General features: G+C 28.5%; 2 protein-coding genes across 3 annotated transcripts in view; both read right to left on the bottom strand.

The window, feature by feature from the left end:
* Positions 1 to 7,729, bottom strand: part of LOC145184696 (dynein axonemal heavy chain 10-like) — a 43,653-nt gene extending 35,924 nt beyond the window's left edge. For both annotated transcript variants that reach the window (XR_016453880.1, XM_090092128.1), the window contains exons 1-6: positions 7,083 to 7,729; positions 6,485 to 6,651; positions 5,973 to 6,197; positions 5,248 to 5,446; positions 4,661 to 4,979; positions 4,253 to 4,519 (exon numbers count right to left, since the gene is read on the bottom strand). Coding sequence is in view for 1 of the 2 variants with exons in the window: in XM_090092128.1 (XP_089948254.1) it covers positions 4,253 to 4,519; positions 4,661 to 4,979; positions 5,248 to 5,446; positions 5,973 to 6,197; positions 6,485 to 6,651; positions 7,083 to 7,299 (1,394 nt within the window). In the remaining variant the exon portion in view is untranslated. The remainder of the gene's footprint in view (positions 1 to 4,252; positions 4,520 to 4,660; positions 4,980 to 5,247; positions 5,447 to 5,972; positions 6,198 to 6,484; positions 6,652 to 7,082) is intronic.
* Positions 7,730 to 9,272: 1,543 nt separating this feature from the next.
* Positions 9,273 to 16,010, bottom strand: LOC149886136 (thioredoxin domain-containing protein 17-like). Its single transcript, XM_090092127.1, has 4 exons — positions 15,730 to 16,010; positions 15,540 to 15,621; positions 9,623 to 9,704; positions 9,273 to 9,420 (listed from the first exon to the last, which is right to left on the bottom strand). The coding sequence occupies exons 1-4, from the start codon at positions 15,875 to 15,877 to the stop codon at positions 9,355 to 9,357; spliced, it is 378 nt and encodes a 125-aa protein (XP_089948253.1). The 5' UTR covers positions 15,878 to 16,010; the 3' UTR covers positions 9,273 to 9,354.
* Between the last annotated feature and the right edge of the window lie 1,319 nt (positions 16,011 to 17,329).

The following is a 17,329-nucleotide window of genomic DNA, read 5'->3' as shown; positions in this document are numbered from 1 at the left end:
TCTATTACACCATAGCTTGCAGCTAAATACCATATGCTACAGTGGCTTTTTCAAATAAGGTATGCTCAGGTAGCCTATTGTAAGTTAGTAATCAAATCTGTATTTTTATATTTAAATCATAATAAAATAAATACACAATAACCTGTAGCTTGTACCATATGGCATTATCATTTTTTATCTTTTAAGTAGTTATGAGCCAATGAGCACTGAGATGCATAGTTAATAACCAAACTAACATGTGGTGATTACTGACAATAGAATTAAACCAATTAAAACACTAACCTGTAGACTGTATCTAGTAGCCTAATAATAGTAGCAACTAGCTACCTATAATATTGAATGAGACTAGTAATAGCCTTTGGTAATATATAAATGAAAAATTACACTCACATAATAAATAAGTCAATAATCTTTCTTCATTAGTAGAAGCTGTCAAGCTGATAAGAAAATTAATGAATTTACTAGCCTGATTCAAATTAAATAAAAATATATTTTTAAAATTACTAGTTAGTTTCTAATAACTTCTTATCTCTAATTTCCTATTGTAAAAAACTAAAAAAGTTCTTCCTAGGTTTTTTTTGTTAAACACTGCTACAGTTGTGCATCAGTTACAAAGTTTAAAAACTTTTCTTTAAAACCTCATAAAATAAAATATTGTTATCAATTTAAAATGTAAAGACATTTGTTTGCAGGAAAGGAACTGCTTCTTCTAGATCCTCCTTCATGGCAGCCTTAAATCTTGTTTAATCATTTTCTGAGCAGAAAATAGTCTTTCAACACTGACTTAGGTGGGTGGCATATATGTTAATACCAAAGCATCATTTCTAAAAAATCTCTGGATAAATGGTAATTACTTTTCCTACTGCTAGTTCTGTTGTGAAGTCATATTTTCTGATTCCTCACAGGCACTTCAAAACCTTGCATAAATTTAACAACTTCTATATTAAAAGGTTCCCATAGAATATTTAAATAGCAACGCTTGAATTTTTTTGATTGTGCAATTTTGTCTTTAGTTTCTTTAAAAGTCAAAGATTTGTCTTTTTCTTTGCTTGAAGAAGGTGATTAGGATCCTGAAACTGCTCTGTCATGTGACTCAAGATTTTCAGAAACATGTTGTCCTTTCATGAAAAAGACAAGATGGTAAAGTCCCTTTTTTCAGTTTATAAATTGCTTACTGTTCAGCTAAATAGATCTATGTATGTTACTTCTTACATTTTTTATTCTGCAACAATCATCCTTTCCTTCTCTTTATTGAAGATACAACTCCATTAGCATTAGTCCACCAATGTTGTTGAGTTTGAATATTAAAGTTCTTGACTCCATCAAGAAGTCACCAGGAATTTAATTCTCAGCTTGCAACTTAAGGGTGAAACAGAATAGCTATTGCTTTGATGATGCTTTGACAACTTGCCTCAACTTAGCAATAAGATTTGTAGCATTTAAATTATCAATACTAGATTTAGCTGGATGTTTGCAACTTTTGACTGAGAATCATTTACAGGAATTACAGCTTCATGAAGTTCAAGTTGTTCAGCTTCAATTTCTGAAATTTCTTTAGTTTCTTCAGCTTCATCATTAACAGATACATTTTTTGTTTCTATTGTGCTTATTGTATTTGAAGCATTATCTGTTACATATATGCATAAAATCTGCTTCTTTTTAATTTCAAAATCATTTAAAACCTTTTTTTATTAGCTCTTGTAGAAAACACTTGTGTGATGCACCTAAGTGTCTTTTAATCCCAGTGTGTGTATCACTATTTTACTGTTATCATCAATGTATCAAGATTTAATGGCATAATAGTTAAGGTTTAATTTTTCTCTTTTTTTTTATTCTGACATCATTCAATAATAATTTTCCTACCAGTTCTTGATTTAATAAAACTATAACTTTTCTAGTCATTTCTTCATTAAGGCCTGCAAGTGCTGGTTGTAAAAAGAAGGTTAATGGAATACTGTTTTTTATCACCGTTTTAATAATACATATAAAAAATTTATGCAGTCATTGTTACAACTATTTTGTCTGTAATAAAATATCTATTTACTGGCATTGGTTCTTGATATGACTTAGTTTGTTTTGAGGTAATTGGAGTATCTTTATCATCCTTATAACCTTTCATTTTAACAATTTCTAAAACTTCAGGTTGAAAACAAAGCAAATGTCTTTTTAATTTAGAAGCTCTGGTAGGTTAACTTTTATCAGTACCACTGAATTTACTGATTTTTGTTTAAAATAATTTTTATCAATAATTATAATTGACACACACAAAATTTATTTTGAACTAATCATGAAATACTCAAACACTGTTAATTTTATAGGAGTTTTCTTTGTTTGCATTGTGCAGAAAGTTTTGTGTTTGAATTGAACTTTTAATACTGATTGTATATCATTTTAGTATTTCTTAAATCTTTACTACATTTTCTCTTACACTGTTGATTCATTTTATTTTATGTTTACAAGCTATTTATATAATAAGATAAAACATTATGATTAAAATAAGGTTACTTGTGATAATGTGCACACTATCATTTAAAGGGTGTTATTGTGGTCATGTACGTAAACTAAGAATGTTAGTGCTTTTATGTTAACAAGCACTCAAGGCAAATAAAATGTATGCTTTGTTGAGATCTTTTCAAATCAATTATTTTCTTTTATTTTTAAGTTAAATCAATTAGGCAAAACAAATTGCAGCAAGTCTTTTAACATGTTCCATACATTAAATTTTTTGTTTATATGCATTCATCTTTCTATGCCAACATCTGAATGCAGATTCAGTTCAAACTCATGAATTTGGAATGTGCCAATATTTTAAATTCACAAACTACAGTGTTTGGTACTAGCTTTTTTTACACTTTTTTGTCTAAAAATTCAGACTTTCTTATTGTTACTAGCATTTGCAAATTAGCTAAGACTAAGTATTTGTAGAATAAGTAAGAAATATAATATGACTTCTGTAAGATTTTAACTTTGTAAGTTTTACTATAAATAAATGATATATACTTTTGTTTTAACTGAAAATTGTTTTAATAAATAACTTTTAAACATGCTTTTAAAGGCATCAGACATTCATACTCTTACTGAAAATAAGCTAACATAGTGTTTGAACACAAATATATATTAATAAGACAAATATTTTCTGAGATTTCAAACTCATAACTTTAAAAAATTTGCATTAATCTTGTCTGAAAATTCCTTTATTGAAATGTAAAAAATGAATACTAAGCATGAGCGTATACAAAAGTGAACACTAAGCATGAGCATTTATGTTAATCATTATCTCTAATAGTTTAGTTTTTTTTATACCAGCATTGTTTCCTATTTTTACTATCCTAAAAACATAAAAAATATGGATACCTAATCCCTGACTGTTGACCTTGAAAAAAATTAACCATTATCAATTACACACAAAAAGGTTTTATTACTGCTACTAACTTTAAAATAAGAACTTTCAATAACAAATTAAATTATACAAAGTATGATTTTTTTGTAAAAGAAAATAATGGGTATTGTGATTTGCATTGTGATTTGCATTCCAAAATAATGGGTATTGTGATTTGCATTCCAGATATTGAATTTCTTCACCCAAAATTGGTTTTGGGTGAAGAAATTCAATATCTGGAATGCAAAAAGAAAATCTACAAAAAAAAATTAGTTGATTATTGATGCTAATTATATGTAAATTTTATTTAAACAATTTTGATGTTTCTTCACATTTTTTTAGAAAATTCAGGGTAATGCTGTAAAGAAAAACCTTGATCTGATTGGGAACAACTGATAATATTTTTGAGTTCTACATGTCCAAACTAACCAAATTTAAGATTTACATAGTTTGCTGAATGTAATCTAATTTTTGATGGCCTGTTTAATATACAACCAAAAATAAAAGCCCTTTTTCTAGCTCTTATAAATAATTCTGTTTGAACTACATTTTTGGAGTCAATTCATCATAAAAGTAGGATTAACATAGTATATCCATGGATTACATAAAATTTATATTTCGAGATAATAACAAATATGATCCCTGCATCAAAAGAATATTTATCATATGCCACAATACCTTCTTTTTAAATATTTCTTAGGGTAAGAAAGCAAGTTTTTTGTTTTTTTTATTTGTAACTTTGCTTTTTATTTAGCTTTTAGAATTTCATAAAAGAATCCAATAAGAAAAAAGTATAGTCAGCTGAACTAGATAAATGCAAGTATTTGAAACTGAAAAAATGAGTGAACACAAATTTGAAACATGCATGCATACCTGAACACTTCATGAATATTTATAACTCTAGAAACACGCTCTGTTATTTCCCATGCAATTCGTTCCATTAAAGGAACCATTCTTTCATCACTATTGTAATGGCGTGAAATAATCCATATCATATGTAAGGCATTCATTAAAGAAGGAATAGTATCTAACACATTCTGAAAGCTGTTACCCATATTTAGATTTTTAAAGTGACGCTCAAGTGTTGAAAGAAATCTTACATTGTCTTTAGCTTCAACATAATATTTTGTTAGCTCAACCCTAAAAAAAATAATACATAATAAGATTACAATCAATTGTTAAAATAAACATTCAGAAACTTTAGATAACTCAAATACATAGATAAATTAATAAATATTTCAATCATCCATGCTGAGATATTTAAGAGAGAAAAATACTTACTTGTAGTAATTAAAACTAGATAATAATTCAGAATCAACCAATTTCAAAATTTGAACAACTTTTTCAACAACACCATGATTTAGCTGTTCATATATGCTACTCAAAATTGCATTACGTTCTCTCCAAAAATCTAACTCAACCAATGGACCTTTACCTTGAGGTGTTCGTTTTAGAACTTGTTCAACAGCAGAAGAGATCATTGTTTCCCATTGAGAAATTAATTTTTCTAGTTTAGAAACAAGGTGAGGGTCGCGACTGTGTACAGAAATGTCACCACTCAAATCCCAAGCAAACATAGGTATCTCGAGCTTAATATCACCTTTAAAAAATCACCAATAAAAAATATTCTTTATGTTTTAAAAAAAAACTGAAAAAAAAAAACAATTTAATACTAAACTTTAGGGAAAAACAATTTAATATTAATTTTTAGGGAAAAGTTATTTAGCTTACACTTTAAGAATAATTAGAAAAGTATTTTTTGCTTAGCTTGATTTCTTGAACAGTGGAAAATGTAAAAAATGAGGAAAAATTTTTATGAATAATACATTTAATTGTGTTTTATTTTACTACTAAAAAAAAAAAAAAACCTTCAATTTGTTTAACAGTTGCAGATATCTGTGAGATGAACTTGTTTATCTGATTGATAAACTCATCTCTTGCATAGAAATTAGCCTGTGTCTCTTGCCAATTTTTGTCAATCGACACTTTGTCAACTAACCCATCACCATGTGGATGGTATAATGCTTCTTTTTTATGACCACTATATGAAAGAAGAATGCTGTACACCTAAATAACAAGAAAGAAAAATAAAAGCTTGAAATTAAAAATATTAAAACTGTATACCACACACAAAAGCTGAACTTTAAACTTCCTTATACAAAAATAGAAACTGCTTTAATCTTTCACATCATGAATACTCTAGATAATTTTCAGATATTTATATATTCTTCAGAATTCATCAACATTCTTGATGAATTCTGAAAGATACATAAGTTGCAAAAAAATTGCAAATATATACTATTATGCAAGTTTATCAAACTAATCAATGAATACCTTTTTTAAAAAAAAAAAATAGAAAAATTAAATTAAAAAAATTAAGTTAAAAAAAAGAAAATGAATTAAGTAATAAATAAAAAGTTCATTTAACTAAAAAAACACCTGTGACAGTTGGTTACACAAAATATGATTTGTGTAACCAACTTTAAGTTATACCAGCAAAAAACTCTAAACTAAATATTTTAAAATTTTAATTAAGATTTTCTGATTTAAATATATACTGATTTGTTCTGGAATAGTTGTTATCAAATCTAACCTGTATTAAGCTATCTTCTAGATTCAAAATTGGAGGGCTATTAATAAGACCATATTCTAATAGTGTAGGAAGAGTATCTTCAGCTTCTTCAAGAGATGAAAGAACTGGGACAGGTTTTCTAGAACTATTCAAGAAAAAAAAACATTCACTGCTCTCTTTATCCTCTGGTAGGTTTCCATTACTCAAAAAGATATCATATCTTACTTTCTTCTCGCTTACCATCTTCTAAAAATCAAAATTAAATTTATATGATAAACTAAAAATAATAAACTTGAAAAAATTGATTAAATTAAATAAACAAAATTTAAAGAAGCAAAATAGAATAAATAAAATATTCAAAGTTTTAGATGATTATGGTTAACTTAAAACTAAAAATGAAATTTAGAAAATTTTTATTGCTGGAGAACAAAATTTTGAATAAAATGTCCTTTAAACCATTTTTAAATATTTTAAAAAACTATTGAACTTTAAGTATAAGTATAAATTTATTATTATAAGTGAAAAATAATTACAGTTTTTTTCATTGACAGACTTTCTCTTAAATCTGCCTTGTTCATCTCTTCAACTGAAAAGTTCTCTATATCCTCAACATTTAAATTATCTTTAATACTACTGTTTTGAACATCTTTTACATCACTACTGCATTTATTGATATCTGGATTACTAAAACCACGAGTTCCTAAAAATAATATCAGTAGATACCTTTTGAAATTTATTTTGATTTTAGTCACATGCTACTAAGATGTAAAAATCACTTGATTCAATTACAAAAACTAATTTTTGCTGTATTTGCTTAGTAAATGAAATAACACTGCCATCAATCTAAAAACTAATTTTGTAAATACTAAAGAAAAAAAAGAAAAGATAGTTTTCAAAAAATGACAAAATAACCTAAAAGGTGATCAAATAATTTTTGAAACTTTTTAGAACATTAATTTTGTAATTTAATTTTTGGTTTAAACAAAAAAGTTAGTTTATTCATTAATATATGAAAAAGAGTATGCTGCGTAAGTATTATTTAAGAGTGCAAATTGAATTATGAGCTTACTTTTATTATTCAACAGCTTATAAAAACTCAAGCACAAATTCTTTATAAGAATTACACCTTACCAAATCCTACTTCTACTTCCTCTTCAAACTCATGCTCTGTTATAAAAAATGCAATCAACTTGCCTTCCCCAGTACATGTTGTATCCAAGAAATTTAACAAAATTTGTTTATTTGATCCGTTATTTGACATCAAGAACTTATTAAATATATCTTCATCCAATGAGCAGTAACAATTATATATTTTCTTCCATATCCAAGAAATACGTGTGTCTAACATTTTTAGTTATTTTTTTTTAAATTTTATTTAGTGATGTGTTTGTTTTGTATTAAGCAACTATGTTTTAAAAATGGGTAAAGTTAATTTTTTTGGATTTTTATCAACTTAAAACTTTACCGTTATGTTTACAACACCTATTTCGAATATATAGATTATAACTTATATAGAGAATGCAATATAGAATGTAACTTTCAATTATAATACCAACAGCGTACATAGTGGCTAGGCATTATATTAGTTTATCATTTTATAAACGTCTGATGAAATTGAAATTAAATTACTTAAAATTCTTAAAGAAATTTAAAACTTTATTGCTTGTTATTGTATTTTGTATTTAAAAAATATATATTTTAGGTATTCCCAGCTTGACATGCGCTGAAATACGTGATGTTTCGGCTGTTCATAAGTAAACCATTTTGTTGTCAGTGACTCTGTTTACAACATTCATGCGCACTAAAGGCAACAAGAAACGTGCGACTCAATAAGATATACTTATAAGACTTATAAGATAGTACATTATGAAATTTTTAAGGGTAATAGAGTTAGTTTTTTAAGTTTACGTTATCTTGCAATCAGAAAAATCAATAATCTGTGTTGCTAAATTGGTTGACTTTTTTGGATAAATAAGAAAATTTTAGCTCAGTTACAGCAATGTTTTTCATGTCAACAATGACATGTGGTCTCACTTTGTGAGGATGGAAATGGGTTTCTTCAATTACAGCTTGACAAATGTAAATCTGCTTTCTATAGCGGAGCGTAATTTGTAACTACTCTTTTATAACGGTCAGTTACCTTAGAGTTTGCTAGTAAAATCTGATCTTTTAGATTAGACAACATAGGGATTTTTGAGTTATTCTTTCTAAAAATGAAATAAATTAACGTTTTACATTGGTACTTAATAGAACCAGCTATACTTAATAGAACAAGCCAACGGCAATTTGTTTCTAATTTTGATGACTCTCTTTAGGTTGCAAGTATCAATTAAAATCATTGTTACAAAGGCTTAGATATCGTTACTTAAAACTCCATCTTTGATAGAAGTTCTTGGTTTTATTAGTAAGATTTAAAGTATGATAGTTTACACAGTAAACATTGCTGCTGATAGTTTTAACACTTAAAGTTGTTACAATCCTGTAATCATTAGCTAAGGGTCTAACCATTCCCAAAGTTTTAATTTTATTTTCAAATTGAAAATTTTGTATATTAGATTTGCTTATGACGTATCAAGAACAAGAATGAGATTTTTGATTTCAAAAAATATTTGCCAATTTATATCAAAAGCATTAACTAGCCACTCTTCAAACTCAAAAGTTAAATCTTTTAATGTTAGAATGAGGTTAACTAATTGAGCATTATTGCTCAGATAAATTTTTAACCTGAGCAATAATCTTCAATTAGTTAACCTTCCATTTTTATTTTGATTCACAATTGACACAATCTAAGAAGATATAAAGTTTATACACACTCTTGAAAATGCTCTTCTTCCATCACACCCCACTTTTACTAAGTAGTTGTTTGGAAAGGTATTAGTTTGAATTAGAATCTGAACATCATATCTATAAGCAAGGTGTCCTTGCTTACAGTGCCAAATATCTTAAGTTTTTACAGACTTTTCTTTTTTATATGTATTAAATCAAAATTAAACAGTGTTACGCAGACATAGAGCAAAACTCAGACCTTGAACTTTCACCTATAACCCAAACACAAAATGGAAAGGATAAGCTATTTTAAAAAGATAGAGGGTTTCAATCAAATAGCCAGGAAGTATTTAGTGGTTTCCTTTTAAAAGAAGAAAACAACGAAAATAAATATATTTAACGAGCTTAATCATTTTAGTAATACAAAATACTTCTATGGTTTTTACATCTGTAATAATATTGTATGGGGAGCAAAAATGATCAGTTTTCAAAACTGTAATCAATAACTTACAAAGCATACTTAACTTAAAATCAATAAGCTATGAAGCAAGAGAATAAAATAATAAATTAGTATAATCTACAAAATCAGTTACACATTAATACAAAATAATTCTATTTGTTCCAATAAACCCACTTTTCAATCTTCAAAAAGCATTGAAACAAGCTCTTCATTTGCACATTCCTCATCAACAAGACGCTCAGGCTAGAAATATAAACTTGGCTTAAAAAACTAGTTTTTGTAAGAACTGTTATTTGATAAATCAAATATTCTTTTTTTATGTTAAATTGTTTTCTTTTGTTTAAATAATGGTTTCTAAAAAAGTAAAAAACATAACAAAAGATCAAATATCTATATTATCAACTTCATCATTTATTGGTGACTTACAGTTATACAAACAACTTACAGTATTCCATTTGATAAGTGTTGGAATTGCTTTTAGCATCAATCGATGATCTGTTCGAAAAGGATTTTGTGGGTCTTTCCATCTTAATTAAGAAAAAAATAAAGCTTCAATAGAAAGATCTCTCATCTATACAAAAACACACACTCACACAGATTCCTTTAAAAAAAGCTAAGCTCATTAAAATTTTTTTACATAGAGGTTAGTCAAACTACCGTAAATTTAAAACAAATCAAGATACTTTTTATTAAAAAGAAAAATTGTTCTTAGATAAATCCTATATCAAAATTTCATACTAAAACATAATTCAATTACAAACTTTTATGGAAAAAAATCAGTCAAATTCAAATTTTGTGCCAGGGGTAAAAATTTAATTATCTTCCAGCCTTTCTTTATTTGGAAAAAATTGTTAATATAACTATTCCCAAGCTGTGTTGGCAGAAGGCATATTTTGTTGGAACTGTCATTATTTGTTTCAACCAATTATTAAATACAAAAATGTTCTTCCTTAGTAAAATGTTTCTTACCACGCTTCAGTCAAGATAAACATTTATCATGACTTTCATTAAAGCTAAACATTTCTGGAAATTCTAAAAAAATGGTAATCTTTTTACTATATCTCTAGTGCTAGAAGTAGAGCTATTTCTCATACCTATTAATTGGCTACTTAGTTGTTTAACTGCATTTTTATCAATATCGTTTCTCAAAATGTGGTTTAACACATAGATTGGACATTTATATACAACATTTTAAAGAAAATAAACAACACTTATTGATTGAATAGTTTCAGCTTGTTTGATAAAAGTTGAAGTAGAAATTAATTTGTTTTTATAGAGATATTTATATCTATATATCTTTATTGTGTCTGTGTGTCTGTGTGCGTGTCTATACATACATACATACATACATACATACATACATACATACATAGATACATACATACATACATACATACATACATACATACATACATACATACATACATACATACATACATACATACATACATACATACATACATACATACATACATACATATGTGTATATTATACATTGCTGTGAATAAATTTTAGCCCACTTACTAAAATTCATGTTTTTTTAGCATATTTTAAATAACAGCTTCTGAATATTTTTTTATATAAATAATGTCTTATTTCAAACAATACTAAACACTATTTTAACAAAAAAAAAAGCAATATCTATCAAAATTTTAAATAGATTTTTGTATTTAGATATCTAACGTGTTTATTTTTATTATATGCTGATCTGAACCCAATTTGTATCAGCTCGTTTGTTTTTAGTTTGCTCTTGCATTTTTGTTTATTTATTGCTGTGAAGGCTTCATATTAGATGATAATACAGTTTAAAAAGATATTCCATAGATATTGTGTGTTTAATATATATATATATATTTTTTTCTAAGAGCAAAACTTATTCTAATTTAGGTGTTTTTTTTTGTTTTTTTTTGTATTATTGTTTAGTTATTAAAGTGCTAAAATGGGTAAAATTCCACAACTGGAACATAAAAAAATTATCGGCCTTCATGAAGAAGGTTATTCTTAACGACAAATTGCCCAAAAAACAAAATATTCAAGGACAGCCATTAGAAGAATTATAAAAAAATTTAAAAACACAGGATCTCTTGAGGATAAAACTCAAAGTGGAAGACCTCCAAAGCTTACAAAACATGACATAAAGTATTTTAAAAATGTGTCTCTGCAAAATCAGAAAAAAAACCTCCAGTGAACAAGCTCAAGACATTCAGGCTGTGACTGGGACCAATGTTTCCTCATCTTGCATTTGACAAAATTTGCTAAAAGCTGGTTTAAGAGGGGGTGTGTTGCAGCTCAAAAGCCTTTATTACGACGTGGCAATAAAGAAAAAAGACTTAAATATGCAAAACAGTATAATATTTGGACGCAAGAAATGTTAAACCGTGTACTATACACAGATGAATCAAAATTTGAACTGTGCAGTAGCAGAAGACAACAGTATGTAAGAAGGGTTGGTGAGGCTTATGGCCCTAATTGTCTATATCCAACAATCAAGCATGGGGGAGGTTCTGTTTTAGTTTGGGGTTGTATTTCATCATCTGGAGTAGGTTATTTAATCAGAGTTGATGACAAACTGACAGGAGTACAATATATAGAAATTTTAAGACATCATGCAATACTAGGGTTTCTCAAATGGGATCCCGGGATCCTGTTTTCCTGGGATCCCGGAGGTAAAAAACCATCCCATTATCCCGGGATTTCAATGAAATTTCCCGGGAATCCCGGTAATTTTTTAAAACATTTTGAACATTTAAAAAGATATTAAAAATATTATTACTCAAAATTTGAGTACAAATTACTTCCTTTTCCTTTTCTATAAAAATTTGGAAGATATATTATAGAGGGCAATTAAATCGCCAATATTTTGCATTTTGGTTTGTGTCTAAGATAGATAAATTTTGGTTTGTGTCTAAGATAGAATTTGATTTATAAATAGATTTGATTTACTTATTTAAATTTTATATGTTGTAACTTACAGCATATAAAGCTTAGATAAACAAACCAAATCAATTTATAAATCAAATTCAATAATAATATTTTATCTATCTTAGGCACAAACCAAAACTACAAAAAATTGGTGAGTAATCTAATAAATAATCACAATTGCAAGAAATTACAATGAATAAAGGGGAGTCCCAGATATGTTAAATATAAAATAACTACGGACAAGTTACAAATACTTGTACGTGCAAAAAAAGTAATTAGTCACGCATAAAAGTTGTTAGTTAGAAAGTAAAGTAGTTAGTTACGTTAAGAAAGTAGTTTGTATGTAAAAAGTGAAATAAGTGAAAAACCAAGTAGGTGAAGTTTAAAATAAATGTTTAATAATTACAACTAATTTAAAATAATTTATCTACAATCAGCACACTATTTCGGGATTTTTATTGTAGGTAATATAGTTTTATATTTTAGTATATTTTTATCTATTTAATTAAGAGGATAATAAATATACACCATCATGTCAAGTGGATCTAAGGCATGGGAAAATTTTACCTAAGAAAAAAAAACAGAATCTGCCACTTGTAATATATGTAAAACAACAATAATGTGTAAAGGATTTTCAACAAGTGGTCTTCTTCGTCATTTAAAAAATCTTCACAAGGAAGTCGAAATTGAAGTGAAGAAAAAAAGGCCAAACGAAGAAACAAATTTTGAAGTTAGAAATGCTCAACCTAAAATTACGTCATTTATAAAAAAGGAATCTATAGAAGAAGTTGTTTCAAAATTGGCGGCTGTAGATGGCTTTTCTATTAATGCTATTGCAAAATCTGAATTTATAAGAAAATCTTCATCTGATTAAGGAATGATATTGCCAAAAAACCCTTCACATGTAATGAATTTGGTAATGTGTCAATACCACCTAGCAAAACAAGGAGTGCTTAAGGAAATCACTATGCAAATTCAAGGTGGCTCTAGATTCTCTATTTCGATGGACAAATACACATCCTTAAAAAATCGTCGCTATTTGAATTTAAATGTGCATTCATTAACTAGGCTTTGGAACTTGGGCATGATTCGAATAGTTAGGTTGCTTCCAGCTGAAAAAACTATTGATATGGTTGAAAATAAGTTATCCGAATTTAATTTATCTACAAAGAAGCATATAATTTCTAGTGTAACTGATAGTGCATCAGTTATGAAAAAATATGGAAGATTAAGCGGGATGGAACATCAACTTTGTTATGCACATAGGCTACATTTAGCAGTTTGTGATGTTCTATACAAAAAATCAGTGATTTCAAATTCATCGGGCAGTGAGTGTAATGCATCAGACAGTCAAAATTCTGATGAAAATAATAGTGAAGATGACGAGTCTGAAGAAATCGATTTTACAACTTCAGTGGATTTACAGTTAAGCCAAAGCAACGATTTATTAAATTTGCGAGACGTTAAGATCACTGACGAATTATTAGGCCACATAAGTATTGCACAAACAATTCAAAAGGTCCGGAGAATTGTACGAATGTTTCGTAAACCACCACTTAAAAATGAAATTTTACAAAAATACGTAAAAATTACATACAATAAGGAACTCAAGTTAATACTGGATGTAAAAACAAGGTGGAATAGCCTTCTTGCAATGTTGGAGCGATTTATAGCATTAAAAACATGTATATTAAAAGCATTGATAGTTTTTAAACACAACGATGTTAACAATATTTCGGAAGATGAGTATTTAGTCGTGCAGACTGTAGTAACAGCGTTACAACCAATTAAATTGGGAATTGAAAGACTTGGCTGACGCAAAGCATCCCTACTTGATGCAGAGGGTGTATTAGTGTTTATATTAGATGTTTTGCGCAAAAATAAAGATTGTTTTTCTGCTAAAATGCTGCATCATGTGCAACAGAGAATTGTTGAAAGACGGAATAAAAATTTAGTTGGCTCACTGAAATATTTAAATAATCCATCAAATTATAAACACAAATCGGACATAGATTCTGTATTATTTTTACCTTCCAAATCAGTCCTTCACGCTACGGCTAAAAAATTATTTTCGAAGCTATTTGTTGAGGGTATTGATGGTGGTGGAAATTCCGTTGAAATTGAGGAATTAGAATGCAGTAACGATGGGACTGAAATGTTGTTTATGGCAGAACCAAATTTGAAGACAACATCTGAATTAACACTTCATCAAAAATTGGATGCTGCCATTACGAACGTTAGTCGAATTGAGAATCCAGAAGATGTATTATGTGACGTTAAAAATATTACAAAAGAAATGGATATTTTTGATGCAACGAAAAAGCGTACAAATAATTTAGAAAAATTATATAATGCTCTATTAACTATCCCACCGACATCAATCGATTCAGAAAGAGCCTTTTCAGTGGCAGGTCTCTTTGTTACGAAATTCGGTCATCTTTAAGTGATAGCGCTATTGACAATTTATGTTTTTGGGATGAGACTAATTGTTAATAATTTCACTCTACAGCATAAAAATGATCCCAAACATTGTTCCCAAGTGGCCAAAAAATATTTACAGGACATGTGTGAAGAGGGAGTTCTTGAAGTAATGAACTGGCCTCCTCAAAGTCTAGATTTGAACATTTATGAACATTTTTGGGGTTATTTGGATAAAAAAAAAGGCTGAATACAACCTCAAAAATGTTGAAGAATGTTTCCAAATATTAAAAAAGAGAGTGGGCCAATATTCCACAAAATTTCATTACAAATTTATATGAATTAATTCCCAGGTGATTTGTTTCTGTAATCAATGCGAAAGGCAGACATACAAATTATTAATTGTTTTTTCTTTTTGTATCATACTTTATTAATTCATTTCTAAATATTTTTGTTTGTAATATATGTGTCTATAAACCTGATTTTTTTTACTTCATAAGTCCTTCATACTTTTATGATAAAATCAAAAATAATAAAAAATTATGGTGGGCTAAAGCTTATTCATAATACTATGTGTGTGTGTCTGTGTGTGTGTCTGTGTGTGTGTCTGTGTTTGTGTCTGTGTCTGTCTCTGTGTGTATGTGTGGGTGTGTGTGTGGGTGTGTGTGGATGTGTGTGTGGGTGTGGGTTTGTGTATGTGTGTGTGTGTCTGTGTGTGTCTGTAAGTGTGTGTCTGTATCTGTGCGTATTCTGTGTGTGTGTCTGTGTGTCTGTGTCTGTGTGTATGTGTGTGTGTATGTGTGTGTGTCTCTGTGTGTGTGTCTCTGTGTGTGTCTGTGTGTCTGTGTGTGTCTGTGTGTCTGTGTGTGTCTGTGTCTATGTCTGTGTCTGTGTCTGTTTGTGTGTGTGTGTGTGTGTGTGTGTGTGTGTGTGTGTGTGTGTGTGTGTGTGTGTGTGTGTGTGTGTGTGTGTGTGTGTGTGTGTGTGTGTGTATTCATATACAAGTTTGATATATCACTTACGTTGGTCTGTCTCCAACGACGCAGTAAACGAAAACATCGTCAGAGTTCATTTTTGGAATACATTTCTCTATTACTGGATCAGCTAAATAAAATAAAAAAAGGAAATAGTTTATAAGTTTAAATGAGCCACTTGACACTTATTTGTATAAATATTTTGCAAGAAATATTATAAAACTAATATATGGCCTACCTCTAACACAATCTGGACACCAACTTTTTCCTGTAGCAGGATCCTCTTCTCCTGTAAATAACACAAATATTCTGGACGCATGAGAATTTTCTTCGATTAGCGTAAACAACTCTTCAGCACCTTCACAGGCAAGCTGTCTTGCAGACATGGTTCAAGTTAATAAAAAAGATTGATGTGCTTGTTGTAAGCAGTGTAAGCAATAACTATCGTTTACTGTTTTTTAAATTCGAGGGATGATTTAAGGTGGTATTAAACAGGCTGTCTATCGCATGTTTAATAAAAAATTCATGTGACATCGTTAAAGGAGGTAAAAATGAAAAGTAGTCAAATAAAATTAAATCCAAAATGTTTTTTGCCTCATTTAGAATATTTTTATTCACAATTAATTAGTAAATTTATTATGTTTTAAAGATTTTCATATATTAAATTAAGAAAAATTAAACTAAAATAAAACATTGTTAACACTTTTAAAAAATTTTAATCCACCCAGTTTTGGGTATTCAAAACAAGCGTCAAAAGAATTTGTTTCTCGTATCAAAAAATTAATTACATAAGCGTATCATAATCGTTCTTATAACTTTAACAAATTAGATAAGTGATAGCAGAATCACGAAATACGGTTTGCTGAGGTTTTTAGGGTGTTTTTTCATTATCAGTTTTGTATTATGCGTAATAAAAACTTTTGTAATATTTTATATTGTAGTTATGCTTCCACTTTTTAACGGAGGACAGAACTTACAAAAGGAGGGACGATTGGTCACTTTACTAACAAAGAGATGTTTTCTGTAAATTTTTCAATAGCATAACTTTCTTTGAAATATATTACAGATTACTAAAACTGTTATGAAATTAATTTTCAGAGATAACCTTGCAGGCAGTGGGTAACGATAAATCGGTTAATGTTAAAACTGTTATGAAATAAATTTTCAGAGATAACCTTGCAGGCAGTGGGTAACGATAAATTGGTTAATGATAAAACTGTTATGAAATAAATTTTCAGAGATAACCTTGCAGGCAGTGGGTAACGATAAATTGGTTAATGATAAAACTGTTATAAAATTAATTTTCAGAGATAACCTTGCAGGCAGTGGGTAACGATAAATTGGTTAATGATAAAACTGTTATGAAATTAATTTTCAGAGATAACCTTGCAGGCAGTGGGTAACGATAAATTGGTTAATGATAGTCAGTTTCAACTTCTTCATTTTTGGATAATTTTATGATTTTACACTACAAAATGTTCTTGTTCGTTGCTAACTGAACGGTTCTTAAATTTTTTAAGTCAGATACTTGTGGTTTATCAAATTCTATTTGTGGGTACCAATAGCTAAAGGAATCAAAAATACAGGGGCTAGACAAAAAAATGGAAATAGTGCTAATAATAGCAACCTGATTTTCAAATGCCTGAAAAGCCGTCAATGACCGTTCTATTTTTATCTTTATCATTTATTTCTAATATGCCTTGTCTATATTTCTAAGTAATATATATTTTTTTCTGAGAAACTTGGTTTAACAAAATAAAAATGCTCGGACATGACAGACCTATCCGATTTCAAAAGAGGCCAAATCGTTGTTACTCGTATGGCAGGAACAAGTGTGA

Source organism: Hydra viridissima, unplaced genomic scaffold (genome assembly GCF_058129835.1).
Source record: "Hydra viridissima isolate aposymbiotic clone 2 unplaced genomic scaffold, HvirCarnegie_v1 scaffold_7, whole genome shotgun sequence".
In the NCBI taxonomy this organism is placed as follows: Eukaryota; Metazoa; Cnidaria; class Hydrozoa; order Anthoathecata; family Hydridae; genus Hydra; species Hydra viridissima.
This window is presented reverse-complemented; position numbering and strand designations above follow the sequence as displayed.

Coding starts and splice junctions, on each gene's coding strand:
- LOC149886136 (XM_090092127.1), bottom strand. CDS start 15,877: ATGTCTGCAAGACAGCTTGCCTGTGAAGGTGCTGAAGAGTTGTTTACG. Junction 15,622..15,729: donor GTGTCCAGATTGTGTTAGAG/GTAGGCCATATA, acceptor TATTTTATTTAG/CTGATCCAGTAATAGAGAAA. Junction 9,705..15,539: donor GTCGTTGGAGACAGACCAAC/GTAAGTGATATA, acceptor TTCTTAATTAAG/ATGGAAAGACCCACAAAATC.